Source organism: Branchiostoma belcheri, unplaced genomic scaffold (genome assembly GCF_001625305.1).
Source record: "Branchiostoma belcheri isolate BF01 breed outbred unplaced genomic scaffold, Haploidv18h27 scaffold38, whole genome shotgun sequence".
Taxonomy (NCBI): Eukaryota; Metazoa; Chordata; class Leptocardii; order Amphioxiformes; family Branchiostomatidae; genus Branchiostoma; species Branchiostoma belcheri.
In genome coordinates this window covers 1,781,261-1,800,622 of record NW_017803998.1, presented here as the reverse complement: position 1 = coordinate 1,800,622, position 19,362 = coordinate 1,781,261, and the positions used below count along the sequence as shown (strand labels likewise).

The 19,362-nt window shown below is 40.0% G+C and overlaps 1 protein-coding gene across 1 annotated transcript in view; it reads left to right on the top strand.

The window, feature by feature from the left end:
* LOC109476484 overlaps window positions 1-19,362 on the top strand; it is a gene marked incomplete at its 3' end in the record, with an annotated part of 130,748 nt that overhangs the window by 27,173 nt on the left and 84,213 nt on the right. Inside the window, exons 17-38 of the mRNA XM_019777420.1 lie at window positions 2,275-2,420; window positions 3,007-3,183; window positions 4,348-4,506; window positions 5,055-5,197; window positions 5,596-5,663; window positions 6,056-6,207; window positions 6,841-7,007; window positions 7,415-7,595; window positions 8,498-8,653; window positions 8,820-9,017; window positions 9,564-9,735; window positions 10,587-10,753; window positions 11,316-11,457; window positions 11,986-12,077; window positions 12,570-12,705; window positions 13,531-13,603; window positions 14,567-14,813; window positions 15,124-15,265; window positions 15,893-15,991; window positions 16,793-16,945; window positions 17,525-17,716; window positions 18,295-18,456. Coding sequence (XP_019632979.1) covers window positions 2,275-2,420; window positions 3,007-3,183; window positions 4,348-4,506; window positions 5,055-5,197; window positions 5,596-5,663; window positions 6,056-6,207; window positions 6,841-7,007; window positions 7,415-7,595; window positions 8,498-8,653; window positions 8,820-9,017; window positions 9,564-9,735; window positions 10,587-10,753; window positions 11,316-11,457; window positions 11,986-12,077; window positions 12,570-12,705; window positions 13,531-13,603; window positions 14,567-14,813; window positions 15,124-15,265; window positions 15,893-15,991; window positions 16,793-16,945; window positions 17,525-17,716; window positions 18,295-18,456 — 3,324 coding nt within the window. The remainder of the gene's footprint in view (window positions 1-2,274; window positions 2,421-3,006; window positions 3,184-4,347; window positions 4,507-5,054; window positions 5,198-5,595; window positions 5,664-6,055; window positions 6,208-6,840; window positions 7,008-7,414; window positions 7,596-8,497; window positions 8,654-8,819; window positions 9,018-9,563; window positions 9,736-10,586; window positions 10,754-11,315; window positions 11,458-11,985; window positions 12,078-12,569; window positions 12,706-13,530; window positions 13,604-14,566; window positions 14,814-15,123; window positions 15,266-15,892; window positions 15,992-16,792; window positions 16,946-17,524; window positions 17,717-18,294; window positions 18,457-19,362) is intronic.

Genomic DNA, 19,362 nt, shown 5'->3' with positions numbered 1-19,362 from the left:
TTGCAGGTCATTTGGGCCATAATATTGTGGCACATACATGTAGGCCTGTGAGTTATATACATTTTTGGCTATTTTTACCCAAAATAACAAGTAAATAAGGCTGGCATCTAAAAAAAAGTGAACACCTTTCACCAAGGTACATCTTTTTTTCAAAATTTCAGGTCATTCGACTGTACATTGTAATATAGAGGCACAGAAGCCAATAATATAGATTTTCTACTATTTTTACCCAAAGTAAGCCATATAAAACCATTTGCAAGTCTTAGATTTGAATAAAAAACTTGGAAAGCAAAATCTTAGCATAATATTTATGCAAAGCTATCCCCATGCCATGCAGGGTATTGGGCTGTCATAAAGTAGGACAAAAGCAAAATGCATTTCTGACATTTTTAACCAAAATAAGTAACTAGTGATAGTAGCATTTAGGGGAGTGAATCTATCACTTATCACCATAATGATACATTTTGTGGGACAATTTCACAGTATTGTATGAAATCTTTTTTAAAATTAAGATTTCTGCGCAGAAATCTGTGCAGAATTCTGCAGATTTCTGCAGAATTCTGCAGATTTCTGCAGAAATCTTCCCCGTGTGTCAATGGAATTTCCCTAATATGGTTCATTCAACTGATACTGCTGGTTACTAGCCCGAGTGTCAGCCTTTCTAGCGTTCGTACGCTCCCCACACTCTACATGTAGCATAGTGGGGAGTAGACAAAAGATAAAAAGGCTGACACTCAGGCTAGCTGGTTACACTTACTGGATCTGGTCTTATGCTTGCCTGTATAGCTCAAATGAAACGTCTGTTACGTTACATGTCCTTGTCTGTAATGTGTATAGCTGACATCATCATCACTTTGTGGAGAATTGTTTTACTTCATAAATTAGTTTAAAGATCTCAATTTTTTTAAGAAACAAAAAGAAAAGAACAGCATACATAACAATGTACAGTGCATTTAGCTATCCCCATGCCAAATTGTAGGGCACTGGGCAAAAGCCAAAAATTAATGCATTTCCGACAAGTTATGCCCAAAATACACGTAACCTGATAGTAGCATTTGTAGGGTAGTAAATCTATCACCATAATGGATTTTGTAGGACAGTATGGTATGAAATCTTTAAAAAAGCAGAATTCTGCGCAGAAATCTGTGCGGGGTGCAGAATTCTGCGCAGAATTCTGCAGATTTCTGCAGAAAAAACCTGATCCCTAGGGAACTATCACTGTTATGTAGCATAGTGGGGAGTAGACGAAAGATAAAAAGGCTGACACTCAGGCTAGCTGGTTACACTTACTGGATCTGGTCTTATGCTTGTCTGTATAGCTCAAACGAAACGTCTGTTACGTTGCATGTCCTTGTCTGTAATGTGTATAGCTCATCATCATCACTTTGTGGAGAATTGTTTTACTTCATAAATTAATTTAAAGATCTCAATTTTTTTAAGAAACAAAAAGAAAAGAACAGCATACATAACAATGTACAGTGCAAAGCTATCCCCATGCCAAATTGTAGGGCACTGGGCAAAAGCCAATGCATTTCCGACAAGTTATGCCCAAAATACACGTAAACTGATAGTAGCATTTGTAGGGTAGTAAATCTACCACCTATCACCATAATGATACATTTTATAGGACAGTATGGTACAGAATCTTTAAAAAAGCAGATTTCTGCGCAGAAATCTGCACAGATTTCTGCACCCAGCGCAGAATTCTGCGCAGAAATCTGCGCGGGGTGCAGAATTCTGCGCAGAATTCTGCAGATTTCTGCAGAAATCTGCAGAAAAAACCTGATCCCTAGGGAACTATCACTGTTATCTACATAGTTGTTGTCATCTTCTACATCACAATATGGAATGTCAATTGCCCAGGACAAACTATGCTTGAAAAGTGAGAGGTAGTCCGGAATTAGAGTGTCTGTCCGGAATTATAGTGTCGCCTGTTATTCTCATGTGTTTGATCTCTCATGTTTTTGATCTCCCATGTGTTTGATCTGTCATGTTTGATCTCATGCATGTGTTTGGTCTGTTATGTGTTTGAATTCTCTAGTGTTTGATATCTTATGTGTTTGATTTCTGATGTTTCTTATCCTTAATGTTTGATTTCTCATGTGTTTGATCTCTCATGTGTTTGACCTATCTTGTGTTTGATTTCTCATGTGTTTAATCTCTAGTGTTTGATCTCTTAATAATAATATGCATTTGATTTCTGATGTTTCTGATCTCTCATGTGTTTGATCTCTCATGTGTTTGATCTCTCGTGTGTTTGATCTCTCTATGCAGAACCGTTGGAAGGAAACATAGATGTAACGGTTCACGACGAAGTGTTCGCAAGGGTGCACCTGGGAATTCTGGGAATAAACCTTGACATCTTTGTCATACGACTGTGTTTCATTGGTCACACCTGGTACAACCTTAACCTGCTTCAGGTATGGTACGACTTACCGTAAAAAAATTCGTTTATCTTAAGGTGTTGCAGGCCAGAATCTACATTGTACACCTGACCACAATGCAGTTGGGTTGATATATTGGCATCTTCTTTTCTATATGATACAGCTTATTTTCATTAGCAATACATGTATAGTAGCTAATTTTCGGCAATGTCACAGGGGCACAGCCATTTTTGGATGCTCTCGAATGCAAATTAAAGTGTTGATTTCAGTCTTGCCTGGCTTTCTGTTAGATTCTATAAGCTAACCTTTATTAGCAAGGAGTAGCTAAGTTTTGGCAATGCGTCAGGAGCAGAGCCATTTTTTATAGCAAAAGTGTTTCCAGTCATTAATGTCATTAATGACCGGCTGCTTTTCGTTTCATTTCTATTAGCTAAATCTATATTAGCAAGGAGTAGCTAATTCAGTTTTCTTGAAAGCAAATTAAAAGTGTCGTTGCATGTCTTGTTATTATTGACTGTTTGCTTTTCTTTTTGATTCTATAAGCTGGTATCAAGTAGCTAATTTTTGGCGATGCCTCAGGGACGGAGCCATTTTTCATAAATGTGTTTCTCGTCATCTTCAGGAGTTTGATATAGGGACTGTGACAGACATCACCAGCAAGTTTGATGATGTTGTTGGAAAGATCTTCAACGCCATCAGTACCGGGGTGTCGGCTGTTCAGAGTGTGGTGACAGGGGAGACTGACATCATTGATCTGTTTGAAGCACTGAAGTCATCTTTGGAGGCCCTTCCTGGCAGGGTATGTGTCAGAGTTTAAAACCACATTTCCAAATAAAATATAGTACATATTACAAAAGGTAAAAAACTAGAAAAGTAACATTTGCAAAGCAAATGCATAATGTTTACCTTCGGATATGGTCTGCTCTGTTAATTCTTACTCAAACTATGAAATTGCAACATTATGTAACCCAACACCAGTTACTATGATGACAGACGTCAACAAAAGAGGCCATTGACCAGGTCAGAGGTTAGTGTTTGAAACAGAAGAAGAAATGGAGCAAAAACAATATGTTTTCCTTTGGTAAACATAAAAAGTGGGTGTTTTAATGGGACATCTGGTTACCAGAAATTGACCGTAAGGTCAAGTTGGCAGGCCGGGAGCAAGTCGGTCCATCCACCCACCTACATTTAGGGCTTATCACAACAAGCTCCCAGCTTGCAAGCTTCACATAATATCCAGAATATCTAGCTATGAATGGGTTAGGGTTAGGATCAGGCATGGTTCTGGATACAGTAGAGTCTTCTTGTATGCAATAAGAATGTAGATTTGCCACAGTCACGGTTCTGGATGCACATATACTACATGTATATAGACTATCCAAAACCGTGCCTGGACATGGTTCTGGATAAAGCATGGTTCTGGATACCACAGGGGGTCCAAATTACATGTAGGGGTTCAAACTTTGCAAGCTAGCACCAACTAGGCTTATGTCAAAAGTAACTGCTACAAGCTGCTTTGAAATGGAAATGCGCTTGGTGCTTGGTGGCTGGGGCGACCGAAGTTACGCAATACCTAACCGCACGTAACCGCTAATAAACGTGACGCAATGCTTAAGCCTTAACCGTATGTATCCGCTAATAAGCACAACCGCAAGTAAAAATGACGCAATGTCTACCACACAATCGCACGTAACAGTTAATAATAAATCCATATTTGCCTCAATCACTAATTGTTCTTACCCAGGAATGTCAATACATGTAAGTTAAATTTTTACCCCAATTATTTTTGCACTTCGTTGCTTCGTCAAGCATGTATCGGCAAGCTAGTATTGCTACAATTCAAGTCAGCAAGCTGACCAATTATTTGAGTCATTAATAGTGCACACGCACCCATGCCACCCAACCAGCTATTCCCACTTCTGCCGGCCAGCTTTTTTAAGAAGCTTTCTTGTTTCTCTTCCAGGTCCTTATGATAAAGGATGTTGTGATTTATGTTCTGGATGTCCTGGGGAAGTATGATCCCAATGTGTGGCCCCCCACTATCCGCCCCATGGTCAGGGCCGTGCTGGGCATCGTGGGTAAAATCAACAAGATCAGGAATGACATCAACACCTTCTACAATGTAAGTGAATGAGGCCAGGAAGTATTGCTTTGTGTGTGTGTTCGTTTGTTTGTGTGTGTTCCATTGTGTGTCTATGAGTAGTTGAAAGCAGAAGAATGGCAAAAAGGAGGAGAATATGTAACAGTTACTACTAAAGTATACAGATTGACAGGAAGGTAAATAAAATTTGATAAATGATCTCGTGGCATTAAAACACAGTTGATTTTGACTACAGTACACAAAGCAGTTACTCAAGCAACTGGATATGATTTTGGAAGGTACACATGTATGTACATGTAACATGTTAAATATTTCACCTCCTTGTTAATGTTGAAGTTTGCTAATCTTTTGATGACTATTTTGAAAGGTTCACAGAATGTAAATATCAACAAGAATGATTCAATAACTCTACCATACATTTGTAAAATTGGCATTAATTTTGCAAATGGGTAAAAAGACCAGTTGTTAAAAGACTGTAAGGGATGAGTTTAAAGACTGTATCTAGTGAGTTCTGTAATGAGGTGCTGAAATGCCTTCCATTGAGAAATATGTTTTGTTGTTCTGTGTAGTTGGTGACAATGACCATCTCTGTGGATCTGCCATGGGCTGCTGACCAAATCTGGGACTCCATTGTGACCTTGGTTGGTGCCCTTGATGAGGTCTTCTCAAACCCCAAGGGAGCCCTCGCTAATATCTTCAAGTGTGTCTTCAGGTAGGCTGTCTGAAATAACTATTGATAATAATTGTTTGTTTGCTTCACTAGGGTAAATTTTGTGTTTACTTAGTAAACATAAAATTCACAATTCTCCTTGGCTGTTGTCACTCACCATACATGCATTCTAATGGAAATGGTCACAGTCCTTGGGACGTTACACCATGTGGTCTACTGTTCATTGTTCTTGTTGAGAAGGGTTAGGGCAATTTCTTAGTACAATGAGCCTAGCTGTACATACAATGAACCCATAGTGTCTGTCTTCTCTGTTCTAATCAGAGAGCAGCTCAACTGTTAATTGAGTTCATATGAACTAAACTTGTTTGAGATATACTTTAACTTCTGTCATGTTTTATAGTTTTGGGATAACAAGATTAATTTTGGTTTACCTTTTTCAGGTTTGCCCAAGCAGCGTACACCCTTTTCCAAAGGACGAATCAAATGAAGGCCATTATTCTTCCTAATGGTAAATTGGAAACAAAACATTTTACAGAAAATTCTGAATAATGTTTACAGTTAATAAGTTCATTTACTTTTTGCATAATGGATCATTTTTGTGATTTGAGAAAAAGGAGGTTATGAAAGTACTATTTTGGGTAACCAAGTTTTGGGTTCATGTGTCTGTTTGTCCAGACTGAGTACTAGTAGGTTGACAGCACATGGGTGAGGATTGACAGACAGGAGGTCAAAAGGTCAGACACAGGAAATTGCTCAGAGAAATGGCAAGAATGGGGAATTCAGGAAGCTAAGGAATGCATATTAAGGAACACTCCAATAATTTCCAAAGTCTGAAATCTGTCATATTCTTGTTCAAATTTTGCCTGTCAGGATGAAAATTGGCTTGTACTTGACTTTCAGGACATTTTCCCGACTGGTTTAACCTCAAGGCAATGGTCCTACAAGCCAAGGCAAACTTGACCACAGCCCTTGCTGAAAGCAGAGTGGCCATGGATGCCTGGATGGCTCAAGCCAAGAAAGATCCCATCGCAGCATATATAGGCATGCATGAGGTATGTTTAGCCTTTAACCTACTGGAGTAGCCATTGGGCACAGAATTCTCATTGGTTATCGGCATAGGTAGAGATTAAGACCAGGACTCAAGATTACCTAGTTGCCCTGTATATTTGTTTACGACAATTTACAATTCATGTATTTGTCGTGTGGGGTCGTGTGGCGCAACGGCAGAGTGCGCGACTTGGAATCAAGAGGTCCCGGGTTCGAGTCCTGACATGCCACCAATCTTGTGCCCTTGGGAAAGGCACTTTACACGAATTTCCCCACTAGACTCAAGTGAAAATGAGTATCGTCTCAGTGTCCAGTATTCGTTTCTATGTGCGGGACACAACACCAGTAACAGCTGCCTCTGCTCCGCGTGTATTGCATTGTTGCAATTTCAATAAAATCAAAATCAAATGTATTTACAAACTCAATACTGTAGTTGGCATGCATAATTATGTATGCATGTTTGTATGTTGACAACATAACTCAAGAAGCTGTGAATGACTGCATGATATTTAGTAGATGTGTAGGGGTTGCAAAGAGGAAGGTCAAGTTCAAATATGAGCCTCAGAGCATGTACCTACATACATGTGTTACCTGACTGTCTGACCTACATCAACATATCTTTTTTTGTTTCAATCCAGTCCAAGTTGAAGCAGATCGTTAAGACTGAGCTTGACCTTGCCATGACGCGTCTGCATGACTCCATGGACCCCCTGGACGGAGTGGCGGACGAATTCCGTGATGACTACGACAGGGGCATCAAGGTGGTCACAGCCCTGAAGGAGGCCTACGTGGTGTTAGACGAACAGTAAGTCATCTTATATTTATTTAATATTTATTTATTTATTTCATTTTCACACACCTGGGTAGCCCAACTCAGCTTTGACAAGTTGATTTTCAGTGAGGCCCAGTTTACAGAAATAATAAAACATAAGTTAATACTTAAACAGAAGTAACAGAGAATTGTATGTAAAACATAAATAATGCAGGTAACCAAATTATACAAAATAAATACATGAGATTACTTAGAGACAAACAAAACTGTAGAGAACAAATCAAAATCGTTGTTATATCACCGTAACATTTGATACAGGGTTCAGGCCCATGTGATAACTACATATTTGGCTTATATCATACCTTGGCTGTGATAACCTGCATTTGCTTTGTGAATGTAACCTTAGTTTCTAGTTGAAAATTGATTCTTTCTTATTGCAGCTATCGGAAGGTAAAAGCGATGTATGTCAGGATTTTCGGTGCGAGGGCCCACGTCAAGTTTCCCCGGAGAGTCAACCAGGAGGGAGGGCCGGGCTGTCCGGGCGGGTTCTACCCGACTACGCACAACGGGAAATACTTCAACTGGGAGGGCATCGACCTGGCAGCCCACGCATCCACCACGGTTAGTACAGACATAGAGATGTGGGGTCGTGTGGCGCAGTCGGTAGCGCGTTCGGCTCACACCCCAGAGGTCGCGGGTTCCAACCCTGCCCATGTCACCGATTACACAACTTTCCTCACTTCACTCAGGTGGAAATGAGTACCTAGCTTCGGTTAGGGACGTCCCTCGGATAGGACGTTAAATGGAGGTCCCGTGTTTGGGAGAGCCACACCCCACGCACGTTAAAGAACCCACCGCACATATCGAAAAGAGTAGGGGATCTTCCCGGTGTGAGTGGTTCAAAACCTTAAAGTCCGGTCTTACGCAGCTTGTACATGTACGCACATGTACAAAACTGATGTGTTACGCTTAAAGGCGGTTTACCGGTTATGCAAAACAAACAAACAAACCCTGAAGTAGAATTGATTTAATTTATTGAACACTCAGGATAAAGAGCTTTATTCTGTTAGACTTTACAGGAACTTACATATGTAATATGGAGAAACAATGTTGGATGTTTCGGCCCCTGGTCAGTTTGGCCTCCAGATAAATACACCAGTACCTATGACCCAAATCCATGACTTGTTTGGGTCTTGGACTGGAGTTTCTTTCACGATTTTTGTATGCGATGGACACCCTCAGGCCAAAGGGCTACAATTGTGCCAAGAAAAGGAGGCCGGAAAATCTCACTTACTGACACATTCACTCACACTCACTCACTCACTAACTAACACACTCACACTCACTCATACACACTCAAGCTCACTAACTCAGTCACACTCACTCAATCACTTACTCATACTCACATGCACTCACACTCACTCAAACTCACTCACACTCACTAACTCACTCACACTCACTCATTCACACTTACTCAATCAATCACTCACACACCTGATGTTGTTTGTGTTTGTTCTCCCCAGCTGTATTCCCCGTTCACCGGCATGATGAAGAAGAATGTGACAGGTACGGTCACCATCAACTGTACCGACTCCAACGCCCTGGGCATGATGGCCTTCATCTCAAACATCTCTCCCAACGCTACCCTCTTCGCTGATCCTAATGCCACAGAGGTGGAGGTAGGTACTGAAAGACAAGAAGAGAAAGACGCCTTTTTGATGCCATAGGAGCAATGGGTTGTTGATCAACTGTGTCTAGGACATGATATCAAAGAAGGATACAAAAATATAGTACTTAGTCTGGTATGTCTCATTGTTCCCTAAAACTTGCCTTTTCTGTCTTCAGGTTTTTGCTGGGCAGGCGATCGGAACAGTTTTTGCCTCCGGGTGCAACAACCACATCCACTTCGCGGTGTACAGGACGGCTGTCCCACCCAAGTGGCTCCCTGGAGGCTGGATGGACGTCACTAAACTACTGGAGCCAAGAGGCATAGAACTTCCAGTGTGGACTCAGGACTGTGACGACTACAAATTTGTCTATAAGGTAGTAGCTTTTCCGTATTTTTTAGGGAGGCTGAGCTGTGGGTTTGCGTGTCAGTATGGATAGAGTATGATGATAGCACGTGGGTGGGTGATAGGCAGAATGACAGGAGGTCAAAATATAAGGTTATGCACGGGAAATGAAGAGCTTGGGTTGACAGAACATGGGTGGGGAAGATAGGCAGAATGACAGCAGGTCAAAAGGTCAGACTCAGGAAATGGGGTCATGAAAGCCCATTAAAAATATTTCCTGAAAGTCTGAAAACAAGGCTGCCAGTTTAGAATACAATTATTATAAGAAAATGCTATTTACCTAGTATAAAAAAGAAAATTGGTTGCCAGAATCAAATACACAAATGCACATGACTTGTATAAGAAAGATAGAAATGTTGCTTCTACAATAACTTTGTAGAAATTTCAAACTGCATGGTACTGAATTATTCATCATTAATTTGTTTTTCAGAGATATCTGATTCATCATTTGATTGTCATGCTTATTAGATATTTGACACACATTTTCTGACACATTCATGAACTCTTGCTGTTCCAGTTTAAGACCCTTGCCAGTGGTTCAATTGTGGGTCTGGCAGGGAGACAGAATAAGAACACAAGTCCAACCAGGACAGCAACTCAACCAGACACCTCCAGCATCAAGACTATGTCTGCACGGAGCGGCCGCAGGAGGAAGAAACGTGCTCTTCTCAACGGGAGACAGATCGGAAGTAGGGCAGATTTTGTGTTTTATCCAGAACCCTACTCAGACTTGGTTCTACAAAACTGTATTTTGTACAATGTGTAGTACTACACATTACTAGATGTGTATCAAGAACCTGATCCTAACTCTGACCCATTCATGCATAGAACTAGATATGAACCATAGGGTATAGAATTTTCTTCTTACACAACCATTAAGTTTCTCACCTGCTTACGTTTCGATGTCTATCAGACACCTTCCTCAGAGCTTCTGACTGGAGTTCTGCAACTCGCCGCTATTTAACGCCAAAGTAGGTGGCACTTTTGCGTAAGCAGGTGAGAAACTCTATGGTTGTGTAAGAAGAAAATTCTATACCCTAAGTATCTTCCAACCTGATGAAATTATTTACGGAAATTAGATATGAACCATTCTGAATAAGAAATGTGCACTTCTTAATGGACATGGGGAGATTTGGTGTTGTATCCAGAACTGTGCTTTATCGAGAAACATGCTAAGGTACGGTTCTGGATAGTCCAAGCATATCCAGTACTCACAGTGCTCTATCCAGAACCGTGCCTACGTTCTTGGATACACAGAGACTAATATTCAGAACTGTGCCTGATCCTAACCCATTCAGGCTTACATGTAGTTATAGATAGACACAGTTTATGCCTGAAGGTCACGTGCCCAGTGGGATCAAGTATTAAGTGGCTGCAGTATGTGCAGAAATTCAGGAAGCGGTGTAATACCTGATTGAATTACATCCTGCAATTCCCTTCACTGCTCCAGTACATTCACAAAAACCAAGAACACTTTCCAGAAGTTTGAAATCCCTAATATTTGTTTGTTTATTTATTTCTTTGTTTTCTTGTTGTGTAGTGCACCAGCAGCAAGGGTTGGCTATCGTCATGCCTGGCGTAAACGGCTCCGGACCGTCAACATTTCAGTTCGGGTCAACAACTATCAACGACCTTCTGAATGTCCTCCAAGCACTGGGCATGAATGACAGCTACGACGCACTGAATGATGTGGCAGACTCTTTGACAGTAAGTTATAAAAAGGATGAATTTCAGAGGTTATAAAATGTTGTGATTTTTGCTGACGATAGAGTTTTTATCAAACAGACGTTGATGTGTATTTAATCCAAGAATTACCTCTTGTAGTTTGATTTGAATGTTTCTTCATGTTGTCATATTTTGTCTTTACCTCATGACCTTGATGAAAAGTAGCCAGCAATTTGAGTATTCTATGAACAAGGGCTCAAATAAACAATAGGAGACACAGAAATACACTGTAAATCCCTTTATGTTCGTGAAAGCAAAAGTTTGTGGAATGAGAAAAATGGAAATGTTTGCGGAACTAAATGTTCGCAGTGGCTGCAGGTGCAACTAAAAGAAAGTTGGCAAATTATTTGTTCACGTACCATCAAGTACCATGAAAAAATTGTGATTTACATCATATATACATCAATTTTATTACTTGCATATTCGGAAATATTTGTAATGCTCAACCTATGTGGAATATGTGTATGTCATAAGTACAATAAAATACAAACAATCATTCTAGGTCTATCTCCTGACTTATTGTTCTTTTCTCTCCAACTCCCAGTTGCTGCTGTTGAACAAGCCGTGTAAGCGTGCCGACAAGATGACCTTCGCACAGCTGCAGAACGAGCTCGCACTGCGGTACGAGAACTCTACGGGAACTCGCGACGAACTGGTGGCAAGGATGAAGACCTCAAATGCCAACTGTAAGCGATGACAGTGTTAGCCAGCGTCTGTTTTTGACGGAAACTTGCTGCTCATGACAGACAAAAATTTTGCCCAATCCGTCATAGTTGCTGGACAAAAATCCAGGTATTTAAACTGTCAAGATATGGGCAGAATATTTCAAAGATCTTCAGGAAATTAGTGCAACTTTTTGGTGAAGCTGATTTAGATAATTTCTGATGCCTGTTGGGGCGCGGCTACAACCCCATCTAGCTAGCATAAAAGAATATATCAGTGGAAGGCATTTCAGCACCATATTACAGAACCATTCAGTCTATCTTTAACATTTGGTCTTACATTCTAGGGTAAAAGAGAACTTGTATAGTACATGTAGTGGATAGTAGTGATTAAATTGTACTTTAAAATTTGTATGTCACTCCAAATATAAGACATTTGATATGATTCTTAATTTTCATGAAAATAGTGATAAAGGTTGTTAATGAAAATTTTGATATGTCTGGTCGTTTCTAAAACGTTTAGCAATATTAATCAACATGCTTACATTGCAGATTGTCCGTTCCTGACTATGAAGATGCCGCCCAATGTCTTCTGCACATTTTCGGATCTGTGTCTGGGAATAACCTGCTGTGTGGAATTAAAGGTATAACCAGCACGTCGACAGAATGTACTGCGCCTGCGCAGAACCCCGTATTTTCGTGTTGGGTTTTTGGTCAACGTTGCATCAGAATTTTGCCTGTTGCAGAGGATATTCTTTCCTACATAACATTTGGAAACTACTGTCGAAATGCTAACCTTATATGAGTGAATACAACCTTATATGAGACATTCTGCCGAAGTATATGTACAATACATTACAGTCACATTCATATATGGTGACTGGAGTCTAAATTCCTCCTGCTATAAAATTGCAACATGATGTAACCCAACACTAGTTATCATGGTAACAGACGTCTAGTTCAGGTCATTGACCTTATTTGTTTGGAGAAGAAGAAGAGGAAGAAGAAACAGAGCAAAAACAATGTTTTCCATCTGTGAACTTCAAGGTAAACGTAATAACTGTAACAGTACAACAATTTGTTACATACTACTTAGGCTCTTGTAGTCACTGTCGAATGTTTTTTTTTTTCTTCAGATGTGGAAGTTCTTTAAGACCGTAAAGGCTCACGCCACCTTCAACATCTCAACGTTCACCTTCTCCTTCGGAATAGAGACTGCTGGGATTGATCCGTTCTTGTACGAATACCAGATAGTTAAGGAGAAGTTCTGGGGTAAGTTTTAGCAGAATGTTTGTTAATCAGGTAAATGACCTTGTTTATAGTTAAGACTTAATTCAACACAAGAAATGTAGCTCTAGGGAGTTTTTGCCGCGGAGAGAAGGATTCGCGCTCAAATCCTTTGCAAAAACTCCCTCGGCAGCAAATCGCCCCTCGCGGCGGCATATTACTCACGTCGCTCACAGAAAAAAGTAGCCTACGCCCAACAAGTCTGCAAAGGAGGCTACTCTCACCCAGAGTTTTTGACCAGTCACTCTGGTCTTCTTCAATAGGCTGACCAAGGTATCTTTGATCCAGTGTTGACACGTGAGCAGCCACATGACAAGTCTCACAGGGTCAGAATATTTAAAGTGATTCAGACTCACTGGTCAAAAGCTCTACATTGTAAGAGAACAATTTCTTGTGTTAAGGCATATTTTGAAGTTTTCACTTTAAACAATTTGAATGTAACTGCCAACACAGATACTCATAGGCAATTCAAACTCTACTACTGGATAAATAATGGAGATAATATCCGGATGTTTTGAGTGACATCCACCACTCTTCTTCCGCGTCACTAAATGAACTAACAAAACTTGATAATTAAAGCGTATATGAGCAACAGTTACTGGGCTCATACATGTATATGCTTTCATTATCGAGTTCTGTTAGACCAAGTTCATTAGACACTGATAACATCTGGATATTATCTCCATAATTTATGCTGTTACTGTAGTAGAGTTTGAATTGCCTATGAGTATTGTTTACCTGGATGTCCAACCTTCATCAATGTATCAACACAGATGCATGATGATGTCTGACACTGTTCTTTTGTTTCAGGTGAGACAAAGGAGATAGATACAGGTATAGATCTGGACTTCACAGGAGAAAGCCCCATGAGAGTAAAGATAAGGTAAGTCTTTTCCTTCTCCTATCCTGATTCTCATGATCCAGGAATGCCAGAGATAGAACCTGTGACCTCTTAAACTCGTGCGAATTGGCCACTGGGCCATTCAATGGCACAGAACTGAGAGCAAGAACTAACCAGTCCCCACTGTCCAGTAAAATCTGGTTAGCTCGTCTTCACCACTTTGGTCATATTGTAAGGGCAGAACCACCTTTATGTATTGAAAATGCAACAGTGCAATACACGTGGGACAAAGGCACTGTTGCTGGTGTTGTGTCCCACACATAGAAACAAATACTGAACCGACAATATGCATTTTCACTTAAGTCTGGTGGAGAAAGTCATGTAAAGTGCCTTTCCTAAGGGCACAAGATCGGTGGCATGTGAGGACTTGAACCCAGAACCACCTTTGGAACTAGGCTCTCTTTAAGAGAACCGCTTCCCCCACCTGGTCCCGCCCTAGAGGGAGACTGAGGCGTACATGGACGGACCAACTGTCCACCGAACACCAGGCCGCAGGACTGGACATCACCACCGACTGGGTGGAATGTCAGATGACTCGGACCTACAGTTCGAAGTTGTCTAACAAAAGACGCGGTGTCCATAAAATCATGTTGATTGGCGGTTTGGGACTTCAAAAAACCTCATAGTCAACATGGTTGATTTGGTGGTGGGCTGAGTTAACCAGGGCGGTGGGCCGAGTTGACCAAATTTGCGATGGGCAGAGTTGGCAATGGTCCGTCATCCTGATTCTCGCCTGGGTGGCAGCCAGAGAAAGGCGGGCCTGGAGGGCTGTATGCAGAGGTGCTACGTCCCCTGGAGGGGCTTGTGGAGCTGAGTGAGCTGAGTGAGTGAGTGAGTGAGTGAGTGAGTGAGTGAGTGAGTGAGTGAGTGAGTGAGTGAGTGAGTGAGTGAGTGAGTGAGTGAGTGAGTAATGTTGAAGACTGTTTCTATTTTTTTCCATCGCAGAATCATGATGGAGTACTACAAGCCTGCCCTGTTCTACCTGACCTTCAGTGTGGGAACCTGCAGCGACAAATGCCTTGATTTTTTCGTCCTGTTAAATCGAGCGCCGATACCCTTACCCACGCGAGGAGAAAACGGAACGATTGTCTGGCCCTCGGTGAACATGACGACCTTGGCAGAGAGTGCCATGTCCTCTGCACAGCTGGCCAGGGTCACAACCGAGGCACTGCACATGCTCGGCCTGCCAATTGTAAGTTTAGCCTCTAGTTATTTTCTTTACAAGATAACCAATAAACAATTACAAACATCTGCAGTTTCTAGGATAATGGATAGAGGGCTGTACTTAGAATTAATGATAATAATAATATTATATGATAATAGGATGCCTAGACCTGTTTTTATTTTAAATTTTTTTCGCCCTGTCGCTTCGTATTTTTCCTGAAAAAATCTGAGAACCAACTAATTAAATTGGTGTGGCCTTCTTCGTATTTTTCCTGAAAAAATCTGAGAACCAACTAATTAAATTGGTGTGGCCTTATGTTATATTTCCTTATTTGCAGGGCTTGCTAGAAGGAAAACTGCCATGTGGTCTGCCAAACCAACTCACAGAGGCAAAGCTGAAGTACAAGCTGACAACTTACGGCCTGTCTCTCATCGGCAACACCACTGTGCTTACCAAGCGGCTAAAGGATCATGAAATGAGTGAGTGTTTTGAAATTGTAGTAAATTTCTGAAGATGTAGTTGTAACTTGATAGAAAATTTTTGGACTTTTGTGCAGTGGTATAATTATGTAGGATTACTATTGGTAAATGATACATTGTACATAATGTATTGCAACAGAGAATCGTAGACTTTAAAAACCTCTAAATGTGACCACAACAAAGTTTTTTGTAGCATCTGATTGCTTTTTTTTGGGGGGGGCAGGGCCACTTTGGTAAAGAAGCCACAGTAACTTTTGTGGATGAAATATACACACACATGTTTTTTTAAATCAAGAAATTGCTTTTCCTCTGTGGTGATCAACATAAAAGAAAATATCCCGAAAATGTAAAAATCCCCAAATGCCACAGATGTTAGATTGCTAGCCTTGAATGTGTAGTAAACATGTTGTACAATTTACTCGTGAAAGTAGTAGTCTTGTACATGTAGTAACTGATGTAGAAGTGATGCCGCTAGCTGTACATGTAGGCACCTTGATTAGTTGTGACAGTCATATTTGTACAATGTACCTCACTAGTGTGCCTTTCTGCGCTTCTTGAATGCAGGAATAAAGTCTTGTTAGCTGTGATTATTTGGAGTTTATTGTGTTTTTATTCCTCCCTTTCCAGCCTGTAAGAATGAGTCTGGAGCTGCTTTAGCCATGTTACCCCTGGTTCCCTGGAACATGGTCAACTACACTTACTGTAGACTGGAGAGCACATGTCTGGGTAAGTACAGTGGTCTACAGTTATGAAGGAAGGAAGGAATGAAATAAGCAAAAGAAGGAAAGAAGGAATGAAAAGTAGGGTTAGGAATGAACGATACAAAGAATGAAAGGAAGGAAAGAAGGAAGGAGATTGATTATTAGGCTGTTATATTCAGAATAGTTCATTCAATGGAATATTCATATCAAAACTACATGTACCAGAGAGAGTGTAAATTGATAAAGCCGTTAAATCTTTTCTAACTGGATAATTGAAAGTTTAATGCGTTATCCATGCAGTTAGAAAAAAATTTAACGGCTTTATCAATTTATCTTTATCCTGGATGAGTAACCTTCACCAACGTATCAGAGAGAGTGTAGTGTAGAAACTTTGGGTATCTCTTGTTGATATTGGAACTTCTATATACTGTTACATGTAATAACATCATAATTTTTCTGGCTAACCAATATCCTTACACTTAACAAGATCTACCTGTACCATTGCTTTAGATTACGGTAGCAATGGTTGGCACTCCAAAGCACTAACCTCAGTTCCTAGATTAGTTATTGGGACCACTTTTGTTTTATAATGACAATGACAATGACAATGACAATGACAATGACAATGAACTGACAATGAACTTTATTGCATGTTCACGCCCTACACGGGCCAAATGCACTTAAGTTAAATAACTTGGTAACAAGAATAGAAGAATCCATTGTTCCATTGTTACATTATAAGAGCCTGTGGTGGTTGCAGCTGAATACTGAAATTTGAAATCTGTACTGTTGAAATCTGTAATGATCATGTTGTTTTTTTCTGCAGATATCAGATGTTGTATAGAGGTTGGTATCCCCCTCCTGAACTGGACCTGGGTGTTCAATGCTAAGGTACACCTGGACGTGTGTAACTATGAAATCGTGGTGGGGTTTGAGAGCCTGGAACAGAGACTACTGTTCCTCAACGACTTTGCCTGGGGTAAGTTTTCTCTGGAATGTTTAATTTGCAAGTATTTCCATTTGAATGTGATTTTGTGCTTTTTTTAGTTTATCAACATCTTTGTACACTCAGTCAACTGACAGAGAAATTTTACATGTCATGAACATGTTTTTTTTTAATTATCTTTTAATATGTACAGTTGGTAATATGCCTCTGAATGTTATTTAGTCCTTTAGCACTTTGAAAAATTATAATTGTGACATTTTTAGCATTACTAACATTCTCATTGATTTGTAGAATTCAGGAAATGGAAGAAAAGAGACTTTCAACTTTTCAATGAATGTCTTTTTCATAAATCAACAATTTTAATATCATCTGTTATAGATAGTTTTACCCACTTAAAATCATCAGTGGACTGCCTTAAGCAAAACTAACTTGACCATGTTAAAATTGGATACTGAAAACAAATCTGTAACTGTCATTTCCATTTAACTTTAAATCCAAGAAACAGCATCAAATGTTATTATCAGCTGGTCTTGCAATATGAAGTAAATATCAAAATACAATTTTTCCAGTTCTTGATATTCAAATTCACCATTTTTGTTGAACTTGACACAGGTGTGAAACAAAACGTCAAGCTGGCCGAGGGAGTCACAATAGAAGTCACGGTTGCCAGGGACAACGTGAACTACACAATAGACGTCGGCGCTCGAATCTGTTCTGACTACAAGTGCTACAACACCAGAACGTTTATTAACCAGTACAAGGCACCAATACCTGAGTGTGACATGGTGGAAATAAATGCAGCAAGTAAGTTTTTACCTCAGAGTCTGTGTGCATATGTTTTGTTTTAGTGTACATGACTTTGTACAATGTACATGTGTCTGTCTGTGTGTGTGTTTGCTTGTGCTTCTGTAGTTATTTTCACATGTCAATAAGCATTTTAGGAACAATGACAGGAAGTTAGGTCAAAGGTCCCAGAAAAGGTTATCTCATTTCCTGCTGTCTGCCTGTCTGTTGCCAGTGGGACATCAGACAGAATCAGCAAAAAATTCATGAAGACTCATTAATACTTCACTAGTTAATCCTTTTATGCATGTGTAATGCCATGCTGTTGAGTAAGCCTTTAAGGCATTATATTATGCTACTTATTGCTACTTATTACAATATGTAAGCCTTTAGGTCTTTCTTTAGAAGTGCAATAAAAAGTCATTCATTCAATCAATCAAAACAGTCATTTTCATTCATTCATTCAGTGAGAGTTAAAATCATCTTTTTTAAGTTTTGACAAACAAACAAGATGAACAGTTAAAAAAGACCTAGGTCAATCCCTTAGTATGAGTTAATGCATGTAATATGATCTCTTTCTTTCGTTCATTCTTTCCCAGCTGTTCAGCGTTTCCTGACGTCTGCTGGTAGTCAGGTGCACCTGGACTTGGTGGACGTCATCATCAAGAGTTTTGGTCTGAACGACATCTTTGTACCAGCCGGGCAGACAGCTGAGATGCCTGGCAGTAACACTAACAGTACCAGAAGACGACGAGAAACAAGTATGATCTACTTTTGACAAAATATTTAATATAATATACAGAAACACACAACAAAAGTTCAGCTACACTGGGGAGCTTTTGAGACACACTCTGTCTCTTCTTCAACCCGATATGATGTGTTTGTTTGTTTGTTTGTTTGTTTGTTTGTTTGGTCCAGTTTTCATAACTAGTTAACTTCCTCAAGACATACATTGTGACCTACCAGTTTTGTCACTGTGACAGTAAACACAAGTTGTGTAAGACTGGACTGTAAGGTTTGCACCTTTCTATTAATGATTCAAACTGGGATGGACCCTGAATCTTTTTGATAATTGCTTATAATGGCATGTAGACTTAGAATCTGAAGATTCTAGGTTCAAATCCCTGGCAGGCCACAATATTTGTGAATTAGGAAAAAACACGTACTTAACATCCGTGTCCATAATATCACCAGGGTCCATAGTATCGCCACCTAAAGAAATAGTGTGTTTTAAGATATTTTTACTGCAACATACTTTTGGTATGCACTCCTGCACACCTCAAATGTACATACTTAGGGTATGTTGCACTAAAATATCTTTAAGCACACTTTTTCTCAAGGTGGCAATATTATGGACTATGGTGATTTCATGGACACCGATGTTATACCACTCAGGTGAAACTGAGTACCTAATGTACACTTGTAGCTTAATTTATGGACAGTCCTCACAGGTCATGTAAATCTGGAGGGCCAGTGTGTTTTGAGGTGAGCCACACCTTGAGCATGTTAAAGATCCCACCACACTTACGGAAAAGTGTAAGGGTCCATCTCATGATCAGTTTAAATGGTACAGATTTGTGTCTGTTACCAGACTGGGTGTACATGTACATGTAATACTAAGTGACTGTCATTCTTTTAAAAAATGTGGCAAATCTAAGTCACTCCTG